A 25,352-nucleotide genomic window follows, 5' to 3' on the forward strand; every position below is an offset into this window, starting at 1 on the left:
GTACTACAACATTGCTGAAGACACCAAACCGCTATCTCTTATCAGTTTCGCGGAAAAAGCGAAAAATCGTGGAAGTTAGTGACGTCACAGTATTGATAATAAAAATCATAATAATATAGTATGATCATACTATCAGTATTAACAACTGATACGTTATTAACATCGCCTGTTAATATCGCTATTACTTACTAGTTAATACCATTTAATACCGTTATTATCATACTGATATATTATTAACATGCGATGTTAATACCGATAGTATAAATAATAATATATTATTAACTGTGCAGCTATACATATGACCACACAATGCGAATACCGGGGGCAGAAAATGTAAGCTCTTCTTCGTTATGTTACACAAATTATTTTAAAAAAATCCTGGCCAAAAAGCTAAAGTAGAACGAAAAAACAACAAAAATACTCGGGTGCGCTGTAGCGCACTTGAGTGCGCTAAAGTCATCTCAGGGCTCATACTTGTGGATTTAAAGGGAGTTTTCTTTCCATCAATTTAGGCGGGTTTTGTTTAATCGATTTGAACTGGCTTTCGTCGTAAATTATAACTTGTAATCCTAGCCAAATTCTGGATATATTTCCTAGGGGCGAGACACAAATTCTATTGGAGTCTAATTACACTCAATTTTATATATTTTTTGCTTTATGTCCTCTAATTTTTCTAGTTTTGGTGCAAAAGTGCTAATATTGTGCTATTATTTCTAGTAAAATCGCTTGCGTATTACGCTGTCAATACAACGCTTATGGAAGACCTAATGGGACTATTTTGTAAACAATAAACAATACGTCCATAAGCGTTAACATTGGTAAGCCAAACTCACTAATTTTCACTTCTATTTTTTCCTATGATCGTTGAATAATGTTCTAATTTTACTCATTTAAGTTTCGTGTCTCTCCCTTAGTATGTTTCACATTTTCGTCTATTTCATTTCGATCTTTCAATGGATTTTTTTTTTTCAAATCATAATTGTCAATTATGGTTTGTCGTCTTCCATTCCGCATTCCACCAGCAGGAAATCTGTTACAAGCAAAACCATTTTTTTACTATCGTCATTTCCACAAACCGATTATCTGTTCTCTTATTTTGTGTTTCTGTTGAAACAGATTTGGTTATTTTGGTTTTGTTTCATTTTGGATTGCTTTTAATTGTTTTCCATGTTAATTGCTTGGAGTGATCGACATGCAACCACATGAATTGTGATAACAAAAGAGTTAATGGTATGATGAAACACACACACACACACACTATTTGCCTCAACGTTTTGTTGTTTTCACATACACTTTTTTCTCTCTCTCTCGATAAAAATTATGCCCGGCAACGGAAAATTGGGGCATGTTTGTTGAGTGCATGCGCCGTTGGCTTTGGTTTGCGAGTAATTCAATGCAACCATGTTCTATGGTAAATAGAATTAACACAACACCATGTACAATAATCAAATACATTTGTTTATTTCCTTAGTCATAAATGCGCGTGCATGATGCGTAAGCAGTGTGTGGCATCGCGAGGACAGTCACATTTCGGCAAATTTTCGAAATACGGAATGTCAATGTCTCTGGAAATTCAGAATACGTTCCGTTTGAAAATATCGATGTTTTGGGTTCACAGGAAGCAATTCATGGGGTATCACTGTTCTATCAATTATTTCAGGGGATTTGTATTTTATTTGTCTCGTGTGTAGATCTCCGTGTTTCTTAAAAAATCCTTCTTCAGGATTGGCTTGTGCATGTGCGTCCAAGGGGAGATATTCTTTCTGTTTTTCTCGGTAAAATTCCAATCAATTTGCCGATTTAATGGTCAAAGTCTCGAAAATGTCGATTCGACCCAAACAAATAATCAAGCAATTGTTAAACCATTTATTTACTTCGGCAGTAACGCGCGTTCACATGTGCGTCATCAGCATTTCATTTGATGTATGCACTGTGTAGATGTCGGACCGGTGTGACACGTGTGTAGGTGCTTTCACCTCAGTTCCACATTTTTCCTTCTTTCTTTCCATCGTTTGTTTGGTCTAATTTGTTCTCAGTCCATTTGTATTTGGATTCTCATGCGCATCTGTGTGTTTCTGTACAATGAGTTTACGAAGATTGAAAGAGATACATGCATCTACTACTCCACTATCGAGATAAAGTCGACAATATCGAAGTAATTTATAGTTGACGCATAAATTCAACTCAGAAAATGTAATGTATAACAGGTGCACACGGTTTAATATTGTTTCGAATGTGGAAAACGCAAATGATAATAATTTTGTTTCAGTTTTCAATTTGACAAAGTGTGTACAAGGTATTATGTGACAATTTTCAGATATGTGCAGAAACGAAAAAGACCAAAGATGAAAACAAGACTATGTGAGGAAAAAAAGCATACGCATGACAATAACAATTGCGGTATAAAAAAGTGTGTTCTCATGCGATGATCGCGAGTCGTCAAGTCTCTCTATATCTGTGTTTGGGTTTTATCAACGGTTACCATCACACACACTCCAGATAGATAGACAAAAGCGATAAAAAAAACAACAACAAACGATGGCAAAGAAGATGTAGTTTTGTTACGTTATGTTACGATAATATTGCACTTTGATGATCACGAAACAATTACGCTCAACCTACTTTCCATGCGATGGTTTTTTTTCTTCGTCTTTCTTTCTTTTTTTTCTTCATTTCGTTTTTCAACGAATACAACAATAAAACAACAACGCACACACACACACACACAGCCAGCCAGAGAGAATACAGAAGCAATCGGCCGAAAAAGATAAAACTCATGAAGAAAACCGAAAATCATGCATTCATCGCAGAATTAGAGAGGAACAGAAAAAAACACACGCCAATTACAGCATAGACGAAAAATTTTTCGGAGATGTATGCGCGCACTCTGTTGTACAATGAAAATGAAAGAGAGAAACAAAACGAATCAGAAAAAAACAACAACAACAAAATTTCACGTTCGTGAAAGCTAATTTTTATGTTCGGTTTTTTTTTCTCTGCAGTTCTCTTTGATCGAATGAGTCTGTCCCTCTTTCTGTGTGTGTGTGTGTGTTTGGCTGTTGATGTGGTTGTGTGCTCTCTGCACCATCAGCTAGCCAAATGGAGTGAGCGAGTGAGTGAGTGAGAGAGAGAGAGAGAGCTTTTATTGTAGTCGCGTATATACCTTCTGTATAATTGTTATTACATTTTGTGACTGCATTGAGGAAAATTTGTTGAAATTTAATTGCGTCATTTTTCTTTTCCACTCTATGCACGCTCTTTCTTCGTTGGCCGCTTCGGCTGCGGAGAGTTTCTCACTGCGCATGGATTCTCTTACGAATTATCGATTATGCACACACACACAACTAAGTATTATTGTTAGCTCTGGTACACCCATTGTTACAGCAAACGCTGTTATAAAACTGCTCTAGATTCTCTTATTTTGCCGAAAACTGAGCGCTCGTGTTTCGTTGCTGCTGCTGTTGCTGTTGCTGTTGTTGTTGTTGTTGCCGTGCTAGCGATCGCGCGCGCTTTTTTCTTCTCTTCGCCTTCTTTTGCGTGCTTTGGACAGAAATGATGCATTCGACGCCACATTTGCAACGCTTTGTGATGTAATTCAAACCACTTTTACTATAATACAAACAGAATAGACATGTGAACCATCGACACACTCGCTTTTCCAACGCGCAACAAAAAAGAAGAAGAACAAAAACCAAACAAATCATGCTGATCCAACTGATCTACATTCAAATGACGTTTTACGCGAAAATACTTTCCGACCCAAACGAATCGTACCGAATACCCAGCCGAGAATGTTATACGCCTCAAGCCATCATGCATTTTTGGCGGCGATGCAAAGAAGACAAAGAATGAAATGATTTGTAGACGCATTTTTTTTTGTTCGTGTAGAAGAATGAAATGGCCCAGAATCACGATTATATTATGAAATATGAACTAGCGCATTTGGAATGGGTTCCTATTAGGGAGAACTGAGAAAAAAGAATGAAAGATCGTTCAAATGTGTCTATCATTTCAACGATAAGTCATAAATGACTAAATATGTGAAATTATGGTGAAATATAAAGAATTACAGCAGCCAATCGGAGGTCGATAAATGTTCGATTTCAGTCAAAGTTTTGGACAAGCGTTACTTAGGTTAATACAAGCCTTTTGTTTAATTTACAATCGAGAAAATCGTTTACAATCTATACATTGATTTGACGATAAAGCAGTTATCTGAATCAATATGACTCTTTGCAAAGTTGACGCGCTGAATTCATTTTCAACCATATTTTTTAAACTCAAACTTATCAAAAGTTCATTAAGAGAATTGAATTAAATTACGTGTAGTGGATCAAATCGTTGGACGAATAATAAGAGTTCATCAATGCTGGAATCCTACAGAATATTTCCGAATAGTTTTTAAGGTCTAGTCACACGGTAAACATGTAGACTGTTCTTTTTCCTTAAGCATGTTCCTTTTGGTCTCAAACATGTAGATCCAACGTTTCATCAAATGCTGAGCCAAACTTGTTTTTTTGCCCGAAAAGGTTCCGGTTGCGATCCCTGATTAGAAACGACGAATTGAATTTTGAAAGAAGGGTTTACAATATTCAATGAAAATTCAAGACATATAATGATTCCCGAACCAAAAAAATGTTTGATTTTGTAATTGAATGTTGTTGACCCTCTGCCCAAATTCAATGGACCGTTTGGAATAGTCCCAAACTATTTTTGTGGAATATCATAGAAAACCGAGGCAAACCAAAAAAAAAAACATACGAGCGCCTCTTATTCAATCAGAAAGTCAATGCAATTTCTCACTTTTTCCAACAAAAATAAATTCATCGTTCGAGCGGAGATCTCCGGATCAAATGTAACAGTAGAGGCAAAGAATATTCAATTCAGATTTAAAGTCGAATTATCAATGTCTCATTAGTCAACTGATTGAATATTTCACGATGAAATAATTCACATAAGATTTGTGCATAGCTTAAATTGTCCACACTATCACACTTGTCTTTGATGACATTTGAAATGACTACATAAAAAATGAATCATTTTTATATTCGAAAACATGTTTTTATTGTTCATTTTTTTATATTTTCATGTTTATTTTTATTTGTGAACATATAACAACACCTTTCATGTCATGAAGGAAAAAAAAACACACTCCCATTAATTGACATTTGCTCCTTTGCATGTGTAATACCGCACAAAAATGTTCACGTCGCCGAGAGTGAATATTTCAGTTTCACTTGAACGTATCTTACGATCTCGCACTCACTCTCTCTGATCCAATTGTTCTAATCACACGGAGTGATGTTCGGCTAAAACAATGAATTGTGATTGCAACGTTTGGCAAATGATGTGAATGCTTTGAATGGTTTGAAGATCGATTGCATAATCAAGTGCCTCAAAATGATTAGATTTTTATGTTCGCCGAGAAAAGAAAAAAAAATGCCAACCCGAGAGAGCGTGCAAGAAACTGGCGCACTTCAGAAATTAAGTGTTGCTAATGAAATAATGCTTGCGAGTAAAGAAAACAAGAAAAAAAGTGAGTTACAAATGAACCGAGCGAGAAAAAAAAATCGCATTTGCAATTATCCAATGAGTTTTGTTTATAAAATTCATATTTCAAATTAATTAAATAAAAATATTGTTCTGCTTACAAATTGCAACACAATCATGAGATTCGCGCGCACACACGAGCTTGGGAAAAATGATCCATATACATATTTTGCTGTTGTTTTTCTTTTCGGTTCATATAAATTTGCCTTAAGACAGTGTGGATTCTGTGTGTGTGTGTGTGCCAAAGTATTTTACGAAATGTGCATATTTTAGTGGTGATCGTGCAACGACATGAATCGAATTAAGAAAGAAGGGAAAAAAATAAAGAAGCGAATAGAAAAAAAAAACAGAATCATAAAAATGTTGGCTGGATTCGCACGAACACTTTTGGGCGTTGTGTGTGAAGAATGACGAATTTTTTTGAGACTTAAAATTTGATTTGGTGAGAATGCGCGCGCTTTTTGACGCAATCAAATGTATCGCCTTCACCCGTGATCGAATTGAATGCCATCGAACCATTTTAACTGAACAAACGCAAAGTAAAGGTGTTTTATGGAAGACGTGTTTGATTTTAAATATGACGTCAAACCATTCCCTAAACGCAAACGAATTTGGTCCATACGTAATTAAACATTGCACCTTTGTTCATTTTTGGTCATTTTTTACGCTCGTTCTTATCGTGCACAAGCAGAAAGCAGCGAGAAAAAAATACGAGTTTTTTTCACACGTTCTGTACCCTACGGTCCACGATCCGTTTCGCAGAAATCAAAGTAATCAGAATAGAGACGACGTTTGCCAAAGCATATCTAACGGATCCACACGCTCTCACTTCTCTCTACCTAACCGCAACACCAAAATTCGTTTCCTCAAAATGGTCATGTTTACAATGAACGATGACGTAATCGATGACTACTGACGTTTTCAGGAGTGTGTTAGAATCGATTGAAATTTGTAAGAGTCATTTCTATTTGCTCAGCAAACTCTAGTTGCTTTCTTTGTATCTTTCATTCTCCATATATGGAGACAATCACATTACACAAAACATTCACTAACTGAGCTCATTCAGTTATCAAATTGTTATATGTTAATTACTCATAGTTGAAAGTAATCAACCATTTTCTTTAGCTCGTTTCGCATTAAAATTATAATCATAAAAGCAATTGAGATCGCCTAATCATTTTGACGCCTTCTGGCCATTTGTCCTTTGAAACGGTTTAGAAACTGATTTATTGCGGACAAAAAAAGGCAATTTGATTAGGTGACATCAGATCAAAAACTTAAAACTCATTGTGAAACTCATTTTTTTCTGGATTTTTAACTAAAAATTGCCTTTAGATGTTTTCACCAAGGCAGTTTTTTCTCCGAAAATTGACATTTTTGATCACCCGTTTATTGTCAAATTTTGAACTATTGTAGAGCGCCGTGGATTTCGTACGGCAAAATTCAGTACTAATTGGTGTGATTTCGTGGTATTTCACAATATGTCGAAATCACTTACGGCTATTTACAGCTCAATCACACCAATAAGTACTGAATTTTGCCGCACGAAATCCACGTCGCCCCACAATTTCACACTTCGTTTTCTGTATACAATCAATGCGAGATTATAAGTGTGTGTTTTTGATCGATTTTTTTCGTAGAAATTCCTCAAAAAGAAAAAAAGCAGTGATGGAATGGCATACGCCACCGTAGTCCATTCACTGGCTTATGCAGAATGTAAGCGTAAGCCAACCATAAGCAATGAATGCGTTTAAATACGTTCGACGTCATTTGACAGCTGGATAATTTGTGTTGGCTTACGCCAGCTTATGCAAAAATGGACAATTGTCCAGCCTATCTAAAAATACTGAAAAAAACGACACAACATGTACACTTTTGAATGTTATTCAATCAATATTCTGTAACTTTGTTCAAAAGATTTATCAAACATCAATTAAAGTTCACGGTATTCTGAACATTTGCTTTGCTAAACCAAAAAAAATGATTCTTTGTGCGGACAAAAAGAATTTATCTTCTTTCAAAAATGAAAATTCGTTCAGTCCTTCTTTCAAGAACTTGGCTCGAAATAAACGTTTGCTTGAGTTTTGAACGAATGAGCTTTTCAATTGTGAAGTGAAAACTCAAGTTTCCGAAAACATACAGTTCAAATGAATCAAGTTGGATGGAATGGACGTTATTTTGAGAAATGCATTCTCATTTCAGAAGTTCTCAAGAAATGGGGTGTGAATCAAAACAATGAAAAATCCGTTTTATCGTTTGCCAATATCTCGAGCGCCATCTGTCGGCGCATAGTGCAAGTAGCAAAGACATGAACTCACCGAAGCTTTGTTTCCACTTTCTTTCAATGTGTTGCTTTAAAGCTCTGTTTCACCACGATATCCGACAGTCTTCTCCGATTTCAACTCATGTTTCATTCAAATATTGTTATATACTTTTAATTTTTTCAAATAAAAACCACTCGCTCAAATATTTGCAAATAAAAAGCTCGAAATTTACTTTATTAAAAAAATTAAAGCAATCGTTACACAATTTCTCTAAAGACAACTGTTGAGTTAATATGAAATAGGGCTAAAGAAATTGTTAACTCTGTTGAATAAAATATAAAAATGTATTGCTGTTATTCTCCATTTTTTGGCATTGATAGTCACAGACTTGAATAAAATGTTTGTTGAGAGCAGGATACAAAATTTCAGAGATTTGTTTGTTTGCTCTTTTTTTTTTAGAAAAATAGAAACACTAAAATCGAAATGAGTAACAAAAAGAAATTGAGACATGTTTAATAAATTTATAGTGAAAATAGAGATTAGTTGGGCGGTGCGTTTAAATGCATTCCTCTTCGACCTCCTCGGGAGCATCTTCCTGTTCGAATTCATCATCGGCGGTGGCTTCTTGGTATTGCTGGTACTCCGATACCAAGTCATTACAGTTACTTTCGGCTTCAGTGAACTCCATTTCGTCCATACCCTCACCTGGAGAAGGTTATAAAAATTAATCAGTGTGGAATCTAAGCTTTAGATCGATGCAAATTTGAATGTTTTGAGTTCGCAGTGAGTTGTAAAAAAATTAGTGCCGTATTGTGAAGAAACAATTTGTTTCAAACAATCGAATGGAAATGTTTTCCCTTTTCACTTGAACAATTTCTTTCTCTGTCTATTACACTTACCAGTGTACCAATGTAAGAAAGCCTTACGACGGAACATCGCTGAGAATTGCTCCGAAATACCTGAAATGAAACACCATTCGAGTTAATTGTATATTTTACATATGTCTTAAGGCAGTAAAATCCAAGTTGTATCTTTGAAAAATACCGTATGACAGATCAAAAAGTCTTCTGAAGCCTAAAGCAACTTACGTTTGAACAATTCTTGAATGGCGGTTGTATTTCCGATGAATGTCGATGACATTTTCAATCCCTTGGGTGGAATATCACAAACGGCGGTCTTCACGTTGTTTGGAATCCATTCGACAAAGTAGCTACTGTTCTTATTTTGCACAGCAAGCATTTGTTCGTCCACTTCTTTCATTGACATTTGACCACGGAAAACGGCGGCAACGGTCAGGTATCGACCGTGTCTTGGATCGCAGGCAGCCATCATATTCTTGGCATCAAACATCTGCTGTGTTAATTCTGTGTCAAAAATTCATAGTTCGTTAATTATTTTAAATTAATTGGATTTTCGATGTAGAGCGAGTTTGTACAAAATAATGAACGGAAAACAATTGAATCGAACAAAATTGCAATAAATCGAAAAAAAAATATTAAAATTTATTGAAATGAAGTGAAAGACTCAAATGTGGGTCATATAAGGAATATGTCTCTCACCTGGAACAGTGAGTGCGCGGTAATTTTGAGCGGTACGCGATACAAGTGGAGCAAATCCAGGCATAAAGAAGTGAAGTCGAGGGAATGGCACCATGTTTACCGCTAACTTTCTCAGATCAGCGTTCAATTGGCCGGGGAATCGGAGACACGTGGTGACACCTGACATCGTCAACGACACCAAATGGTTGAGATCGCTGTATTTCGGGTTCGGTACTTTGAGTGTGCGGAAGCAAATGTCGTACAATGCTTCGTTATCGATGCAGTACGTTTCGTCGGTATTTTCAACCAATTGATGAATCGAGAGGGTTGCATTGTATGGCTCGACAACGGTGTCTGACACTTTCGGCGATGGAACAACAGAGTAAGTGTTCATGATTCTGTCTGGATATTCTTCGCGGATTTTCGAAATCAGAAGTGTACCCATGCCGGAACCGGTACCACCTCCGAGCGAATGTGTTAATTGGAAACCCTGGAACAAGTACACAATTTGTAAATTCACATATGTATTCGGAAAAGAACTTTCGATTTTCATTACCTGCAAGCAGTCACAATTTTCGCACTCTTTACGAACAACATCCAATACAGAGTCAACTAACTCAGCGCCTTCGGTGTAATGACCTTTTGCCCAATTGTTACCGGCACCCGATTGGCCAAATACAAAATTGTCTGTGCAAGTGGAAACATTCGATTTTCGTTAGCTAATTTGTATTTAATTTCGGGTTTCCGTAATTCTTTTTCTCTCAAGATTTGTGAATTTAATTTGAGCTCTCGTTCATTTTTGTTCAATTTTCGTAGTTAAGTTGTAATTTTGTGATATTTTGCGTAAGATTTAGATTTCTCATGATATGTTGTTTACTTTAATTTTCCCGCACTTGGAGAATTTCATTCAATTTGTCCTCAATGATTGAGGGCCCCAAGAATCAAGAGATCAAACATAAAATAAACTTGACCATTAGATAAATCTTAAATTCATTTGATATTTTTATGGAGTGTCAATTGTCGGACTACCATCCTCCGTTGTTAAAACAAACCTGGTCGAAATAGGGGCCCATAGGCGCCTGATCGTACGGCTTCCATGGTGCCTGGTTCCAAATCGAGCAGAACGGCTCTAGGAACGTACTTGCCTCCCGAAGATCTTGATACAGCTAGAAGAAAAAGAGCAGACAAATCAAATCACATCGAATAAAAGATCAAAATCACGAACTGTTTATGAATTTGTTCTGCCTCTCGCAATATAAAATCCAGTTGGTAGGTGCACTTTCTCAGAAATGTAAAGCAGTTTCGGTAATAAAAGCGAACTGAATTAGCAAATGGAAATTTACGATAAGATAAATCGTAAACAGATTTTACGAGATGAGCAACTTGTTTGAAAATGATCTCATTCCTTCTGTCTCTTTTTTTGCTCTATGATTCGGAATCATCGACTTTTATTACGTTTCGAATAGGCAAAAAAAAGAGAGTCACTTCAACGAAACGCGATTTTAATGACTGAGTATAGTTCTTTCGTCGCGATTGGATTAGTGCAGGCAAAGAAAGAAAAAAAAGGTTCGATCCGTCAATTACTTTGTTCAAACTGTTGAAATTACCTGACGCTTCGTTGTAGTAGACACTAATACGTTCCAGTTGTAAGTCGCTGTCACCCATGTATACGCCGGACGTATCGATGCCATGCTCCTCGGAAATTATTTCCCAAAACTGAAATGAACGAAATATCACAAGAAGCACTTAGACTAATTCGATAGATTGTTTTAATAAAGAACAAAAAGGCGATAAAAAATATAATAAGAAGATGACGAATACTCGCGTAATGCCACACAATTGTTGACTGCGGTGCATGACGTATGTTCCATACGCTTAAATTCCATTGAAGCGTTTTGAACTCAAATCGTAAATGGGTATAAAAATGTGGTGTGTACGCTGTACGTGCATTTGCATGCCAATCAAATAGAGCTGATTAAATACTTCCACCGAAAATTATTTCTCCGTTTCTCTCTCTCTCTCTCTCTCTCTCTTTCTCTTTCTTTCTCTTTCTTTCTTCATTCGGTATTGTAAATTGGATAAACGAATTCGGCACATAGAATTTTTTTGTTGCTTCGTTTGTTGTTGTTCTTACATTTCATTACGGTATGGAATTATTTTTTACCCAGTTCATTTAGAAATTTGTTAATTAACATTCACATATGGAACATTGAATGCGTGCAGACCAGTCGATTCGGTATGGTTGAGTGTACGTGTGCGCGCGCGAGCAAGAGCCAACGGCATACAGAAAAGGAAAAAAGAAATAGTAAGTAGAGAAGTGGATGCTGTGACGAAACGTTAGCTTTGGTGTCAATCACATTAATTAGTGGAAACATAGTGCTAGTAAAAATCTCTCTCTCGCTTTGGCAAGAAAGATGTATGGGCTGCTGTCGTCGTCGTCGTAACTTAAAATACTTTCCGCGACTGAAATGAAAAGGAGTGTGTTTCTGTGTTGAATTATCACAGAAGTTACATTTATGCCGGCTTTGTTGTGCTATCGAAACTCGAGCGCATCCATTAAAATATGTCGTTTGGATTCTTTTGCTTTTCTTTGGTTGGTTTTTCTTTCTCTCTCTCTCTCCCTCTTCGGTTTCTTTCTTCAGACGCCAATCAAATCTATTCGCGTTTGCGCTAATTCTAGACATAGATTCCACCGTCTTTTTTTTCCTTTTCAAAAATGCACATCGAGCGCAGCAAATCAAACCCATGGCACTCGGTACATATCTACACTTTTAATTAAGTTTTTTTTCCTTCTATTTTTTTGTTTCGTCATACGTTCTTTCCCGTCGAAAATTGTGAAATTCTATGCGGGAGACATGCTTTCTATATTTGGCTCCACTTTTCACTCTCATAGTCGTTATGCAGATGATGGTTGTTGTGGATTGTTCAAAGAAAGAATTTCAACCGAATGATGAAGAAACCGTAGAACCAACAGAAACGAAAAATCACACTCGATATAAATTTGCTTGATGTGCTCGCGAGAGATCGATGTATGACATGCGGCTGAATTTATTGCATCGTTAAGTAAATATGAACACACGTGCTCACACTCAAGCCCCATTGCAATCAAATGATTGTGAAAATGATGCCGATTTCCCCCCAATACCGATGATGATGATGATCTGTGTTCGACAAAACATGCCAAAATGCGGCTGCTCATTCGACTGGAATCAACGATGCTACATCTTTTGCATATATTTCATTCGATGGATTTTCCCTTTTATTTTTATCTTTATAATCTTTGTCCATCTTCATCATCAATTTAATGCGTTCTTTTGTTTTGGTATTAATTTTGATCATTTTTCCGCATATTTTATTGAATTCATTTTTTTGTTTTTTTTTCTCACATTTTTTCTGTCGTTTTCTTGTTCAATTGAAGCATCTTTGGATCATCATCAACATAATCGACTCCGACACGTATTGAATCATTCAATTCTATCTTCTATTTAAGAAGGAAGACGATAGGATTTAGGGTTCGTTGGAGTTTTTTTTGCGAGTAGCCCGGCACATCCGATTAATTGAAGTCGACGAAAGTAGTTTCAGTGCCTTCACTAATGAACAAATGGTCACAGCTGTTTGTTGTAGCCCAGCATCAGAAACTATATAGTCAGAAGACCGATGAATATGCGTTGAAATAAATCATTCAAGTGATCACAAATCACAGAATGAGAGATCATTTTTCTCTCTGTGCAGATAACTTTTAGTTCAGCCAGTTGGTTATTTGATTCACATTTCGCATATGTGCTGAAGATTGCGATCTCATTCTAAAATTGTAATAAAAGTGTACTTCTGTTGCTGTTGCTGCTTCAAGGACCAACTTTCGATGATTTGATATTATTGGCTGTGCTATGGTGCACGATGGAAATGAACGTGGCGAGCGAATGAAAGAAAACACATGACAGAAAATGTGATGAGTGTCGAGTCTAGTCTTTACAACCGATGCAACCGTAGCATGATGAATAGCATCACTAAAAATAGCATCGTTCTTAGCATTCGACAGTCAGGAGTGTGAACATACATCTTCCACTATTCGTAACGGCATTTCCCGAAACGCATTCCCGTTGTCTATGTCAGGGATTCCAGTTGTATGATTCGAACCATTTTATTCAGAACATTTCTAGTGAACGTGGCATGGCAAGCACATACGGTATATAAATAAAATGTCGTGTATGCTGTGGTACGATTGTCTGAGGCGAAGAGCGGTGTGTCTGCGCGACGACAGCCAATGGAATGTGGAAATCCAATGCGAAACACTTGAAATTCATTTGCCAAGCAATTCTTGAAGCAGCCGGGCCCATTCGCTCGTTTGCGCCGAGCCGGCTTTTTGTTTATTTATGCAACCGAAATGAAAACGACAGACGCGTTCGGGCATCAACATTTAAATCGACTGTGAAAATCATCAGCCTACGAAATTGATGCAGAGATACTTGTTTGTGGAAATTGCATTTCGATCGTATTATCGCCAGCTGCACATTCCTTTTTGATGTTGAATGCTTTCGGTCGAAGATAAAGAGAACGATAGCAATTTATCAGAGATGAAATAGCCGTTATTAGGTTCTTTTTTCGATAGAATGTTTTTTTTTTAAATCGGTCGGTAGATGAATTCATTCGTTTTGGCTAAAGTTTCCAGAAACGTTTGAAGAACATTTCAATTCGATTCTATTTTTTTTCGCCTTTTTCTCATTTTTTCTTTCTTTGAATTTCCTTTGATTTTTCTTTACTTTTCTTTCTTTCTTTATGACTTCTTTGGATCAATGCCGGAATCAATTTAAAATAATGTTGAAAACTATTGAAATAACCTTAATTGGTGCAATGTTATTTTTCAATCAAGAAGCATGTAGATCAAGGCTTAGTTTGAAATGTTGTAAAAACCAATTCCAATGTTGACCACGATCATCCGTTTATTATCGATTTTCCATCGAATGAAAGCGACTGTAATGCAATTGAATCGCACATGATTCAATCGATTTTCTCAATAATTTCCATTTCCAGGGTGAATTTTGATGGTAGTATGTCATCAAAATACTTCTCCTTGAACATGCACAGCGGCTGCCAAGGGAAAATCGGTTGATTTTTATTTCAGTGTATTAATAAACCATCGGCGCCATGGAAATTTATTCTCAAATAAACTCAGCTGTTGGCATACAAATGATCCCATTCGATTCACCAATACAAAAATCAAAGGAATCAACTGAATCATCAACACAAATTCGAAAAAAAAAATCGCTGATTCAGTAGCTGCTTGAACGCATACACAGCAGAAAGGTAATTTCATGTTATTTCAAATGTGGACAATGTCCCAATGGATATGCTTGAAATAATGTGTTGAGCTATAATTATCTGGTTACATGGCTCGAAGTCAAATGGAATAAAAATTTTTGCCTCTCAAATGGAACTACGTCAGACAAGTTCAACGATATCTATATAAAATTGAGATTGAGAAACAAAGAGAGAAAAATTTCGTATATTTCATATCTGAATCTAGGCCTCATTCCATTAATTGAGTGTGATTTTTTTTTGTTATTTTATACATTTTCAGCTCTCCTCTTAAGAACCTTTTTTTTTAATTTTGTTTCTTTTTTCTGGTTCTCTGCATTTGTTTTCTTTTTTTCCATTCCTTCATACGTCTCTCTCATTTTTTGTTGAAGAAATCATATGTTTGCTTGCCTAAAATCAACATTGATTGGTTGATTTGTCGAGTGAATCAGTTCCAAAACGTGTGTTCAGTTGAACCAGTTCGAAAAAAAATGATTTATCAGTTAGTCATGGCGTCGATGAGATCTTAGTTATATGAGTTGCCGTAATAACTCTGTCATTCGAGCAATTCAAGTCAAATAATCGTATGTTTTTATGGTTGGTACGAACGACGATGACGGCGACTTCGGCGGCAATGTTTGGTATAGTAATCGCAGATGCAGTGAAAAGACAAACAATTTAAAGAATGACTCAGTCACATAATAGACTTTGATTGGAGTTTTGAATTTAAATTCTTGTTTGTCGGTTCGAAGAATGATATCGATGACAGCATTGCATTGTGTGAGTGTGTGCACGATGAAAACCCAAAAAAGTGCTTGACAAGCAGCACCATTCGTTCAATTGAATCAGCTGACCGTTGTACTTGTCCGTTCGAATCAGACCATCCATTATGTATGAATTAGTGAAAAGGAGAGAGGAAAATGCCAATGGTGGAGAGGGGTCGGAGCACCGTATCAAATTTGTTGGTGTTGTTGTTTTTTTTTTCGGTGGCATTTTTCGATCAATGTGCCTTATTTGAATTCATGTCATTGATTTCCGGCCCATCTGTCTTATTAGAATAATATGATATATTGTGGCTCAAGCCGTGGTCGTTCTTTGTTGTTGTTGTTTTATTGTACGAATCAAATTCTTGCGTGTACAACACAGAACAGTTATCACAATTATGGATGGCATACCAAAAACATGAATCTCACATTTTCGAATGACTCACCGAATAAGGATTGGCCGAAAAAAAAATCGATTGAAAACACCCATTTGATATTGGGTCATTAAACTGTTCACACTTTTCTCTCAGAACCGACCGATTTGACCGACAATTCAAATCATGATGTGATTGAAACATAAAAAAAAACAATGACGTGATTGAGTTTTTTTCCCTCTTAACATTTTAAATCTCATCAAGTAAAGAAAAAACAAATCAAAACTTCAATCGTGAACGATTTTTCGAGCAATTTTTTCTTGTACATTTGTTCAAACAACCAAAAAAAGAAGAATTAAATTCCATACAAACCTTGGCTCCGATTTGGTTGCCACATTGACCGGCTTGCAAGTGAACGATTTCTCTCATTTTTATATGACGAACGAACGACACTCAGGCGATAAGTGAACCGAAATGCGATTTATGTAAGAATTTTTTTTGGTCGTTGTTACAGCCCAAAATAACCAGTTGAAATGCAGCTGAAACGGCACAATCCAACAGTTCTAATCTGAAATATTGGGTGATAAAGTCTTTAACGGTTTTTCCCCTTTTCTCCTAAACAAATTGACTCAGAAAAAAAAATTCCTCGTTTAATACTTTGGAATTACTTCAATTAAAAACACTGGAGCGAATGGCTCTCTTTTTTTCTAAATTAATAAAAATATCGTATTTAAAAATAACCACAAGAGTTCTAGTACCTCGAGAATTGAAAGCGAAAATTAAGTGAAATGAAACGAACGTTGGTGATAACGAACGGCAACACAACGAACAAAAAAATTTAACACAAATCGAAGAGCGAGAAAGAAAAAAAAAAGCACTGGGACGTGTTCGCTTTGATTGCCTTCCAACTTATAACTAACTCGCCGAATTGAATTCTGTTCACTTACAGGCTCACTTAGACTGCTCGCTCTCTATCGTGTATATTCTTGCTGCGCTTGTATTTCGGACGGGCCGCCGTTGTTGTGTGTCTTTTTTTTTTCGTTCACTCTACACTTTTCTTGCTGTTTCTTCTTTGAGTTTTTTGTGTTTAGTTTAAGGCGCACACATATAGTTTAAAAAATCAACAGCTTATCGTCTGGAGTGCGTGTTGTGAACAAGCCGGCGGTGGCGATGTGCATGTGTGTAATGTAATATCATCACTTTTTCCGCTGATATTATTCTATGTTCGTTTCGATTATTTTTGCAGTTCCCGTTCGACCATTTCGTTTCAGTTTTTTTTCTTCATCAAAATACGTGCGAATATTCATTTCTACCGCTTTGCATGCGCAAATGTTCTTCGAGTCCAGAACGAAATTCAGAACTTAGAATATTTTAAAAAAAAGTTTTCATCTTAATCTAGAAATTAAACTTCGGACAATTTGATTGATATGGACGAAAACAAAACAGGATACTTCATTGACACCCTTTCTACGACATATATTTGGCTTCAATGAAGCCGCTGCATCATGAAACGTGAATAATCATTCGCCAAATGAATGACATTCGGTGCCGATCGTCATCACATTTTTGAACTTGATCAAACCAATTTAGCATTGTCGAAATAGCAGGGGGATTACAGATTGACAGTTGAGCTACATGATATATACTGAATGAATAGTTCTGTAGCTTGCCGTATATGATATTGTAGGGCAAACTGCGGCGCTAGTGTGCTTGTGTTTCAATCTACAAACCCCCTGCGAAATAGCCATAAGTATCTTTTACTAAAAAAAAACACCACAAACAAAACACTTCGACCGCTAAAGATGAGAAGAAGATCGTCACATCTCGTTTATTAGTTTGGTCGGTCTGAGAAAACAAGGAACATTTTGTTTGCAGTTTTCCAAACATTCTGAATTCAACATTGTAGTCTCTTCAGTGACATTCTATTTTCTATAGTTCAACGTGAATCATCGAATGACTCAACGGGTTAGACATCCAAAAACAAGCAATGGGTGAAATGATTCACATCGAATCATTGAAAATGTGACATTTGCCGAAAAACAAATCAAATGAAAAAAAATTTTCTTCATTTGGAATTCAACTTTATTTTAATAATTTTGGTCAAATTTCAAAGCTAAATCGAAAATTATTCCAACTCAAACCTTCAAGTAATGAGATTTTATGAGATTTTCAGCAATATTTTCATTGAATCACGAATTATTGACGCATTTTGTGATTGCATTTTTATTAAATCGTTGATTTTTTTTTGACGACTTCAATTTTTGTAAATTGCTTTACATGAAAAAACTGCGCCCAAATGAGTAAAGAGGGTTTAAGAATCTCATGAAATATAGAAGAAAGCATTATATCTTTCTTTATAAGACGAAAGGAGAAAAAAGCAACCAACAAACAGAAAAAAGATAAAAAAAAAGATGTCAGAAAACGGAAAAGCAAAACGAAAACCAGACACGAAATGGGCGAGAAAAATATAGACAAATGGATGCAAAGCGTAAAATCGAAACAAAAACAGCAACCATTTCATAATAAATCGGCCATACGACGAGTGAAGTTCATGTGGTTTGCATCGCTCATGGTCAATATTTTCTTGGAATCTGAGTGGAATGAACACGCACAATTGTTTTGCATTCTTGTTTTATTTACTCATAGAACTTTTTGCCATTTATTTTTCTTTCTTTATCACAATTATCCACTAAATAGCATAGCTCTGGGATAGCTGGCTAGCGTATTTGCGTCATTGTGTTAATGGAATGATAAAACTGTGAAAGATAAACAAATTATCGGGATAAATTGTGGCATTACACTGCAGCGCGACAATTCATTTTCAAACAACAAAACATTGTACGATGCTCTCAGACAATTTGTGTGCAACAAAGGGAAAGATAGAAAGAGATCGGAAGAAGGAGAGAGTAAGAGTGGGAGAAAGAGAGAAAAAAATGGTTTATCCATCAATTTTATTGGCATGTGGATACTTTCTCATTGGTTAGAATAAGTCAAAATTGGCAAACATGGCATAAGATGCAAGACAAAATAAACCGTTCGGCATAGCAACATGGTGACCATTTCAATTGCATTTCAGAAGAAAGCGTATGGGATTCGTACGTGTTGTATGTTCAAATTCGATGACGCGCTGGGTGCATTTGTGCGGAAATCACTGTATTTCACGCACGATTCCTCTCTCACTTCACTTTTGCACATTTTTAGCCATTTTTCATAATGCAATTCAATGCACAAGTCGCATGCGATACCTTTTCACACAGGCATTTACTTGCGGTTATTTACGGCGTTCTTCTAGCTGTATCCCATCAAACGAATGTGTTTTAGTTCTTGATTTCTTGTAACATTCAACGTGTTCAACAGACAATTAAATCAATGGCAATAACAAGAGATCAATTGAAGTCTGGTGTTTTTGAATGGAGCATATTTTACATGAAAATAAAACACGTCCGCAATTCAATTAACGCGAACATAAAAATAGAATGCGGTTAAAGAAAAACGCGCTGAAATATTATTCCAATCTCATAAACCTAGAAAATGTATATATATGCTTTTCAAGTTAAAATGCAGAGTTTCTTTTCAGCACTCTAAATGAAATTAATGGAATGTCCGAATACGAACAACTCTTTTTTGTCCACATTGACAAAAGCACATTTTAACATCTTTTTGTTGTTGTTGCATTTGAATGTTCTTTCCCGAAAACACGAAGACAATCCAATTGTTGTTCTGTTTCCATTTGCCACTTACGAGTTTTTTCCGTAACTAATTTTTTTACCTGTTACTTTCCAGATTTTGAACGTTGATTTTTTTCATTTTCTGGTCTCTTTGATTTAAATGGAATTGGATGCTTCTAGAACCATTGGTGTGGTTCACCAGTTGTGAAAGGCAAAAGAAAGCAATCTCAGAGTTAACACCGTAACACGCAAAAAATGCGAATCTTTTTCAATTTTTTTCTGAAATGTTTAGTTCTATTCTAAACGGTTGATAAATTACCGTCGATAAAATCAGTGAAGCGGGGGGGTCTCGTGCTGTTGTTAATTAGATGGAGATAGTAATGAATGAGAATAATTAAATTGGCTAATAGAGTTCATTTTTTCAATCGGGAATGGGTGAGAGTCAAGCTTGAGAAGCACAAGAGATGAACAATACTTGGCATATCACCACGATCCATATGAATATGTGACGCTAATTCATAGTTTCAATAGCTTCAAACAGTGAAATTCAAGTCTTTGTATTTTCCGATGATTGATTTAACTGAAAAAAAAATAATATGAGAATTGAAAACATTGCATCTTACATATGGACTCCGAAAAAAATTGATCTATACTCATATGTACTAATGAAAGAGCATGTTGGTTTTTTATATATTTTATTTGATCAAATATGAGGAGGTGATATAGCAACAATATTGGTTTGAATGTCAATCAGTTCATTTAAATCTATGTTTTTACAATTAAATGTCCAAAAAGTGTGAGAAATAATTCGACCGAAGACTGAATTGTTCAATTTTGGTTTAATCTTCATCGCGTTGTGTTCTAATTCGTCGAATTACAATTTTGACCATGTTTTTGTTTCCATGGATCACCCATAAGCACCAATTTCGGCCAATCGCGCTTGACTTCAGGAATAAATGCGGTAAAATACTCGCACGAAAGCTGATTATTTGAAATATCCAGTTGAACTAGATTCGGAAGGTTTGATTTTGTGAAACCTTCCATTTCCGTTATATCGTTTCCGTCCAAACAAAGCACCCCTAACTTGCTTAATGCAAAAATGTAAAATAAAACACTTTTCAAAGTGTTGTTTGAAAGATCGAGCATGTTCAATTGTGGATTGTTTATGAACGTACCAAAATCAACATGTGACAAATGTGTACTCTTTAGATAAAACCGTTCTAGTCGTGTGGCTCCTTTGAATGCGTGTATTTTCAATTCACCCACGAAATTACCTGACAAATCAAGTGTTCTAATAGTGGATTCAAACACTTCAGAGATTCCAGGAGCATCGAATGATAAATTTGTATTTGCTAGACTTAATTTCTGCAATTTGGTCAATTCTTGGAATGTTGTCTTGTTCACCTTTCCAACATAGTTTTCATCAACATAAAGTAAAAAAACACTTGGACTTAAATATTGAATGATCTCTGGTGTATTTTCCAATTGATTTTTCGAAAGGCCAGCAACATATAGATCTTGAAAATTGCCCAGCACTTGCGCATTATTGATTCGTCGTAAATGCTTGTTATTATGTATCCAAAGGTGCGTCAATTCTCTTGATTCTTTTATCACGTTCAAGTCGAATTGGCTTATTGTGGTATTCAATTGAAAAAATGTCAGTAAATTTGTAAACTTCTGAAGTTGGAGACATTGAAGCAATTTTTCATCATTACATCCGAATAAAAATAATCGCTTGAGTGATGATGATAAGCAGCGTAGCATTTCTGGAGGATTTTCAAAATTATTTCCAAGGACTAAGAGTTCCATTTTTTCAAAACTATTTTCGTTGCAATGGATTTCGAGTTTGGCATCAGATGCATGAAAAAAGCCTTCCTTTCCGCTGTTGACCATAACACTCGCATTATTCACTTCTAACAAATTCCAATCTATCGAAGTAATCGATTTCCATGAAATGAACGCTGACACTCCCATTTTTATCAACTGTGCAAATGAATTTGTTTCTTTCCCCAAATCATTTCCATACAACCATAGAGTGTTCAACTTTTTTGTATTGTTAAGTGTCCCCTCAACATGATCTATTTTATTGTAGCTTAAATCGATACATGTCAGATTCGCCCAATTTGCAAACCAATCGCCATTAAATTCCGAAATTTCGTTGTGTGATGCGTTCAATTTCACCAACTGATCATGTTTCAAATGTTCCAATTCAAATAAATGCAGTCCCGATGATGAGATATCTAACGAATACAAATTCGAAAATTCATCGAGATATCGCTGCATTTTTCCCGGATCACAGTCACCAATTTTCAAATGAGTAACTTTCGATTTATCAACTATATTTGCAGTAGAAAATGATGATGAACAATTCGCTGGCACCGTTCTTTTGAATTCCGAACAATAAAGCTCAATCGATTCCATTCCATTGTTCGACAAACCACAATTAAAGCGAGTCGATTGATACCATCTTGAGTCACAAATTTTTAGCAAAAACAAGACGAAAATAATCGTGATCTTCATTTTAACTAATCAACAAATTTGACACGCTAAACTCACTCAGTTCAAATGTACTAAACCAACTGACTGTTCTTCACTGTTTAGACATTTTTTATTAGTAAATTACGCAATATTTTAAATTGATTCAGAATTTTACACACAAACATACGTATCATAACACACGCATATAATCTTGTATTGAATACATACAAAATACTACATGGGCTGAAAAGTCTTTGGCCTGATACAGAAATAACGAAAATACTGCCAAATCCACATTAGTTTTAGATAAAACCATCCTTAACTAGAACTCAGTCAAAATTTGAGCCAAATCGGATGATCAGTTTGCGAGTTACAGCGTCTTGAACCAATCTACTTTTGATTTTTTCAAAATCAGAAGAAAAATAATTTTTTTGTGACGGTTTCGCGCTTACATTTCAAAGACATAATTATTAGAAAAATCAAATCCATATTGGAGTTACTTTACGGTATCCCTTAAGCATTGAAAATAACCTGAATGTATAAAGATATTCAATTCAGACGTCGTTTTACGAGCCATTTTGTTGACAAACCTCAAAAATGCCCAAAATTGGTGGTTTTAAGAGATATCAACAAAATTATCCACGATATGATATCGGACGACCCAAAACTTTTATTGTATTAAACTTCCAATACCATGGGCCCACTATCTTAGGCCATAGATTCCAGTTTGCACAGAAATTCTTGTATGAAAAATTCAATCGAAAAAATCGTACCGCATTTTCGATAATTGAGCAAAAATCCCAACTTTGTTCAGATTCGCGGCCCTCTTTGGATAAAAGGGAAATCATTGCATGTTTTTGCTTTGATATATGGGAATTAATGTCCCTTCTATTCAATCAAATATATAGGAGTCAAGAATATAATCAAAATTGTGCTTAAAAATGGCTTGAAACGAAAAGGGCCGCAAATGATCACTTTGACGGCTTCTGGCGGTTTCTGACGCTGTTACTTGATATGTAAATAATATATTCATCATTTAATGTCTGGAAGAGTTAAAAATGATGTTAGAAGAATATCATCTATAATTTTTACGCCGAAACAATTGATACATTCGGAGTAAATGGTCGATATCTGACGTAGAGATGAATGCTTTCCTTCACGAGATTTCTTGAACTCACAAATCTATTGAAGTGATGGCAAAATTTTACGTTTTATGCTACAACTTGCTTAGCCGTCGACTGAATTTTCTAGATTTAGTCCTCCTCAATCCATTTAAGGTCAGACTCAGACTCATGACTCAGTAAAAAGAGAATTTATCAAACAAAAAAACAAAGTTAATTTCCAAATTCTAGAGAAAAAAAGGAATTACTACGACGACAAATTTAAAGAGACAATTGATAATCCAAAAAAGTTTTGGAATAATATAAACTCTTTAATTTATAATAATTCTGGGGGAAAAAAAGATGAAGTTGAAATAAAAAATAGTATGGGAGAGACTTGTAAAGATATCGATGCAGCCGAGATTTTTAACGACTATTTCACTAATTTACCTCAAAATACAATTGAAAATGCATATGGTAACATAGATAAATTAGAAACAAAATTAACCAGTAATTACACAGTTTGTAATTCAATGTTTTTTGATCCAGTCACAACAGAAGAAATTCATGATATAATATCAAATCTGAAAAACAGCAATTCTGTTGGATTTGATGGATTGTCAACAAAATCGTTTAAAAATTGCATTGAACCACTCAGCAAAATTCTCTCATACTACATAAATAATATATTCGAATCGGGTAAATTTCCAGATAGATTGAAAATAGCCAAAATTATTCCTATTTACAAAAAATCGGGCTCTAAATTTGAAATAAAAAATTATAGACCAATCTCGTTGCTTGACATTGCTTCAAAAGTAGTTGAAGCAGCTTTATATAACCGTTTATACGGCTTTTTGGAGATTCAACATTTTTTTGATAACAAACAATTTGGTTTTACGAAAAATTCGAACACAACATCTGCATGTGTTTCTTTTGTTGATAAAATCCAAAGGGCCCTTAACGAAAAAAAAATAGTATGTACAATTTTTCTTGACGTTGCAAAAGCGTTTGATTGTGTAGACAGAAGAATCTTGCTGGAAAAACTTGAACGGCTGGGAATCAGGGGTAAATCCTTAAATGTTTTTGATAGCTATATGAATAATAGGGAACAATTTGTTCAAATAAATAATATCAGCAGTAGTAAGAGGGTCACAAAATACGGCATTGCCCAGGGTTCCAAACTCGGCCCATTACTTTTCATAATTTTCATGAACGACTTTCTGAATGTAGAATTGGGGGGTCAATTACAACTCTACGCGGATGATTCCTCAATCACATATATAGCCGAAAATCATGATAGTCTATATAAAATGATTGATTCTGACATACATAAAATCACTTCTTGGTTTAAAAACAACCTATTGGTATTGCATGGGAACAAAACAAAAATAATGTATTATAATTCAAATAATTATAATTGAAAGGGTCAGTGAAATTAAATATTTGGGGTTAATAATTGATTCAAATTTAAATTGGAATGCACATGTTGAAAATGTCATGAAAAAAGTAAGACCTTATGTTGGTGTATTCAGAAGAATTTCATTCCTTTGTGGAGATAATATTAAAAAAATGATGTATTATTCATACTTTAACTCAAATGTAATTTATTTATTAACAGTATGGAGTGGAACGAAAAAAGAAAATATTGACAAGATAGAAAAGTTACAAAACAAATGTATTAGAAATTTATTCTACAATAAATATAAAAGAGGGAACATAAGTACTGGTGACTTATATGAAGAACATAATATTATTAAATTTAAACATATGATTGATCTTGAATTAAAAATAAATTTCCACAAAATTATTAATAAAATGTTAAAAGCAGATATTAAATTAGATTTTAATAACAAGCATCACGAGTATGAAACAAGACAATCAAAAAGACTGCGCAAAATTAAACCCAAAAATAATTGGGGAAAATATTCTATCATTAACAGGGGAACTAATTCATACAATTCTTTGCCATCGCCAATGAAAAAAATTCACAAAATACAGACATTTAAAAACCAGTTGAAAAAAATTACACTGGAAGAGCAGTCAAAAAACTTGCAATGTAACAAATTAAGAAACAAAAAAAAACAGAAATATATTTACAAAACAAACAGAGTCACTACAAAACATAAGAAAAAAAGTTAATTATTTATTGAGATGTAACTATTTAGTTTTAGGGGCGTTCATGTATAACATTTGCCTGAATAAATAAATAAATAAATAAATAAATAAATAAATAAGGTGTTCAAACTATATAATTTAGCTTTGGGTTGCGGGAGTTCAGCATTATTCGAAAGCCATCTGCGAAAATTTGGCCATTTTTGAGG

The 25,352-nt window shown here is 35.1% G+C and overlaps 2 protein-coding genes across 2 annotated transcripts; both read right to left on the reverse strand.

The window, feature by feature from the left end:
* Positions 1-8,017: 8,017 nt before the first annotated feature.
* Positions 8,018-16,707, reverse strand: LOC129575025 (tubulin beta-3 chain). Its single transcript, XM_055457814.1, has 9 exons — positions 16,544-16,707; positions 16,158-16,353; positions 10,960-11,068; positions 10,405-10,518; positions 9,909-10,039; positions 9,374-9,842; positions 8,903-9,178; positions 8,714-8,773; positions 8,018-8,519 (listed from the first exon to the last, which is right to left on the reverse strand). The coding sequence occupies exons 2-9, from the start codon at positions 16,212-16,214 to the stop codon at positions 8,371-8,373; spliced, it is 1,365 nt and encodes a 454-aa protein (XP_055313789.1). The 5' UTR covers positions 16,215-16,353; positions 16,544-16,707; the 3' UTR covers positions 8,018-8,370.
* A 3,607-nt stretch (positions 16,708-20,314) lies between these two features.
* LOC129575113 (insulin-like growth factor-binding protein complex acid labile subunit) lies at positions 20,315-21,736 on the reverse strand. The gene has a single exon (XM_055458041.1). It carries the CDS (start codon positions 21,734-21,736, stop codon positions 20,315-20,317), a length of 1,422 nt encoding a protein of 473 aa, XP_055314016.1.
* Between the last annotated feature and the right edge of the window lie 3,616 nt (positions 21,737-25,352).

This window comes from Sitodiplosis mosellana, unplaced genomic scaffold (assembly GCF_009176505.1).
Source record: "Sitodiplosis mosellana isolate CC-2019 unplaced genomic scaffold, AAFC_SMos_1.0 Smas_scaffold_6166, whole genome shotgun sequence".
NCBI classification, from domain to species: Eukaryota; Metazoa; Arthropoda; class Insecta; order Diptera; family Cecidomyiidae; genus Sitodiplosis; species Sitodiplosis mosellana.

What these genes read in the sequence shown, in the direction of transcription:
- LOC129575025 (XM_055457814.1), bottom strand. Translation starts at nt 16,214, where the DNA reads ATGAGAGAAATCGTTCACTTGCAAGCCGGTCAATGTGGCAACCAAATC. An exon ending in GCAACCAAATCGGAGCCAAG is followed by an intron (nt 11,069 to 16,157) that starts GTTTGTATGGAA and finishes CGTTCATTTCAG; the next exon opens with TTTTGGGAAATAATTTCCGA. An exon ending in CCGCGCACTCACTGTTCCAG is followed by an intron (nt 9,179 to 9,373) that starts GTGAGAGACATA and finishes TTTTTGACACAG; the next exon opens with AATTAACACAGCAGATGTTT.
- LOC129575113 (XM_055458041.1), bottom strand. Translation starts at nt 21,736, where the DNA reads ATGCAGCGATATCTCGATGAATTTTCGAATTTGTATTCGTTAGATATC.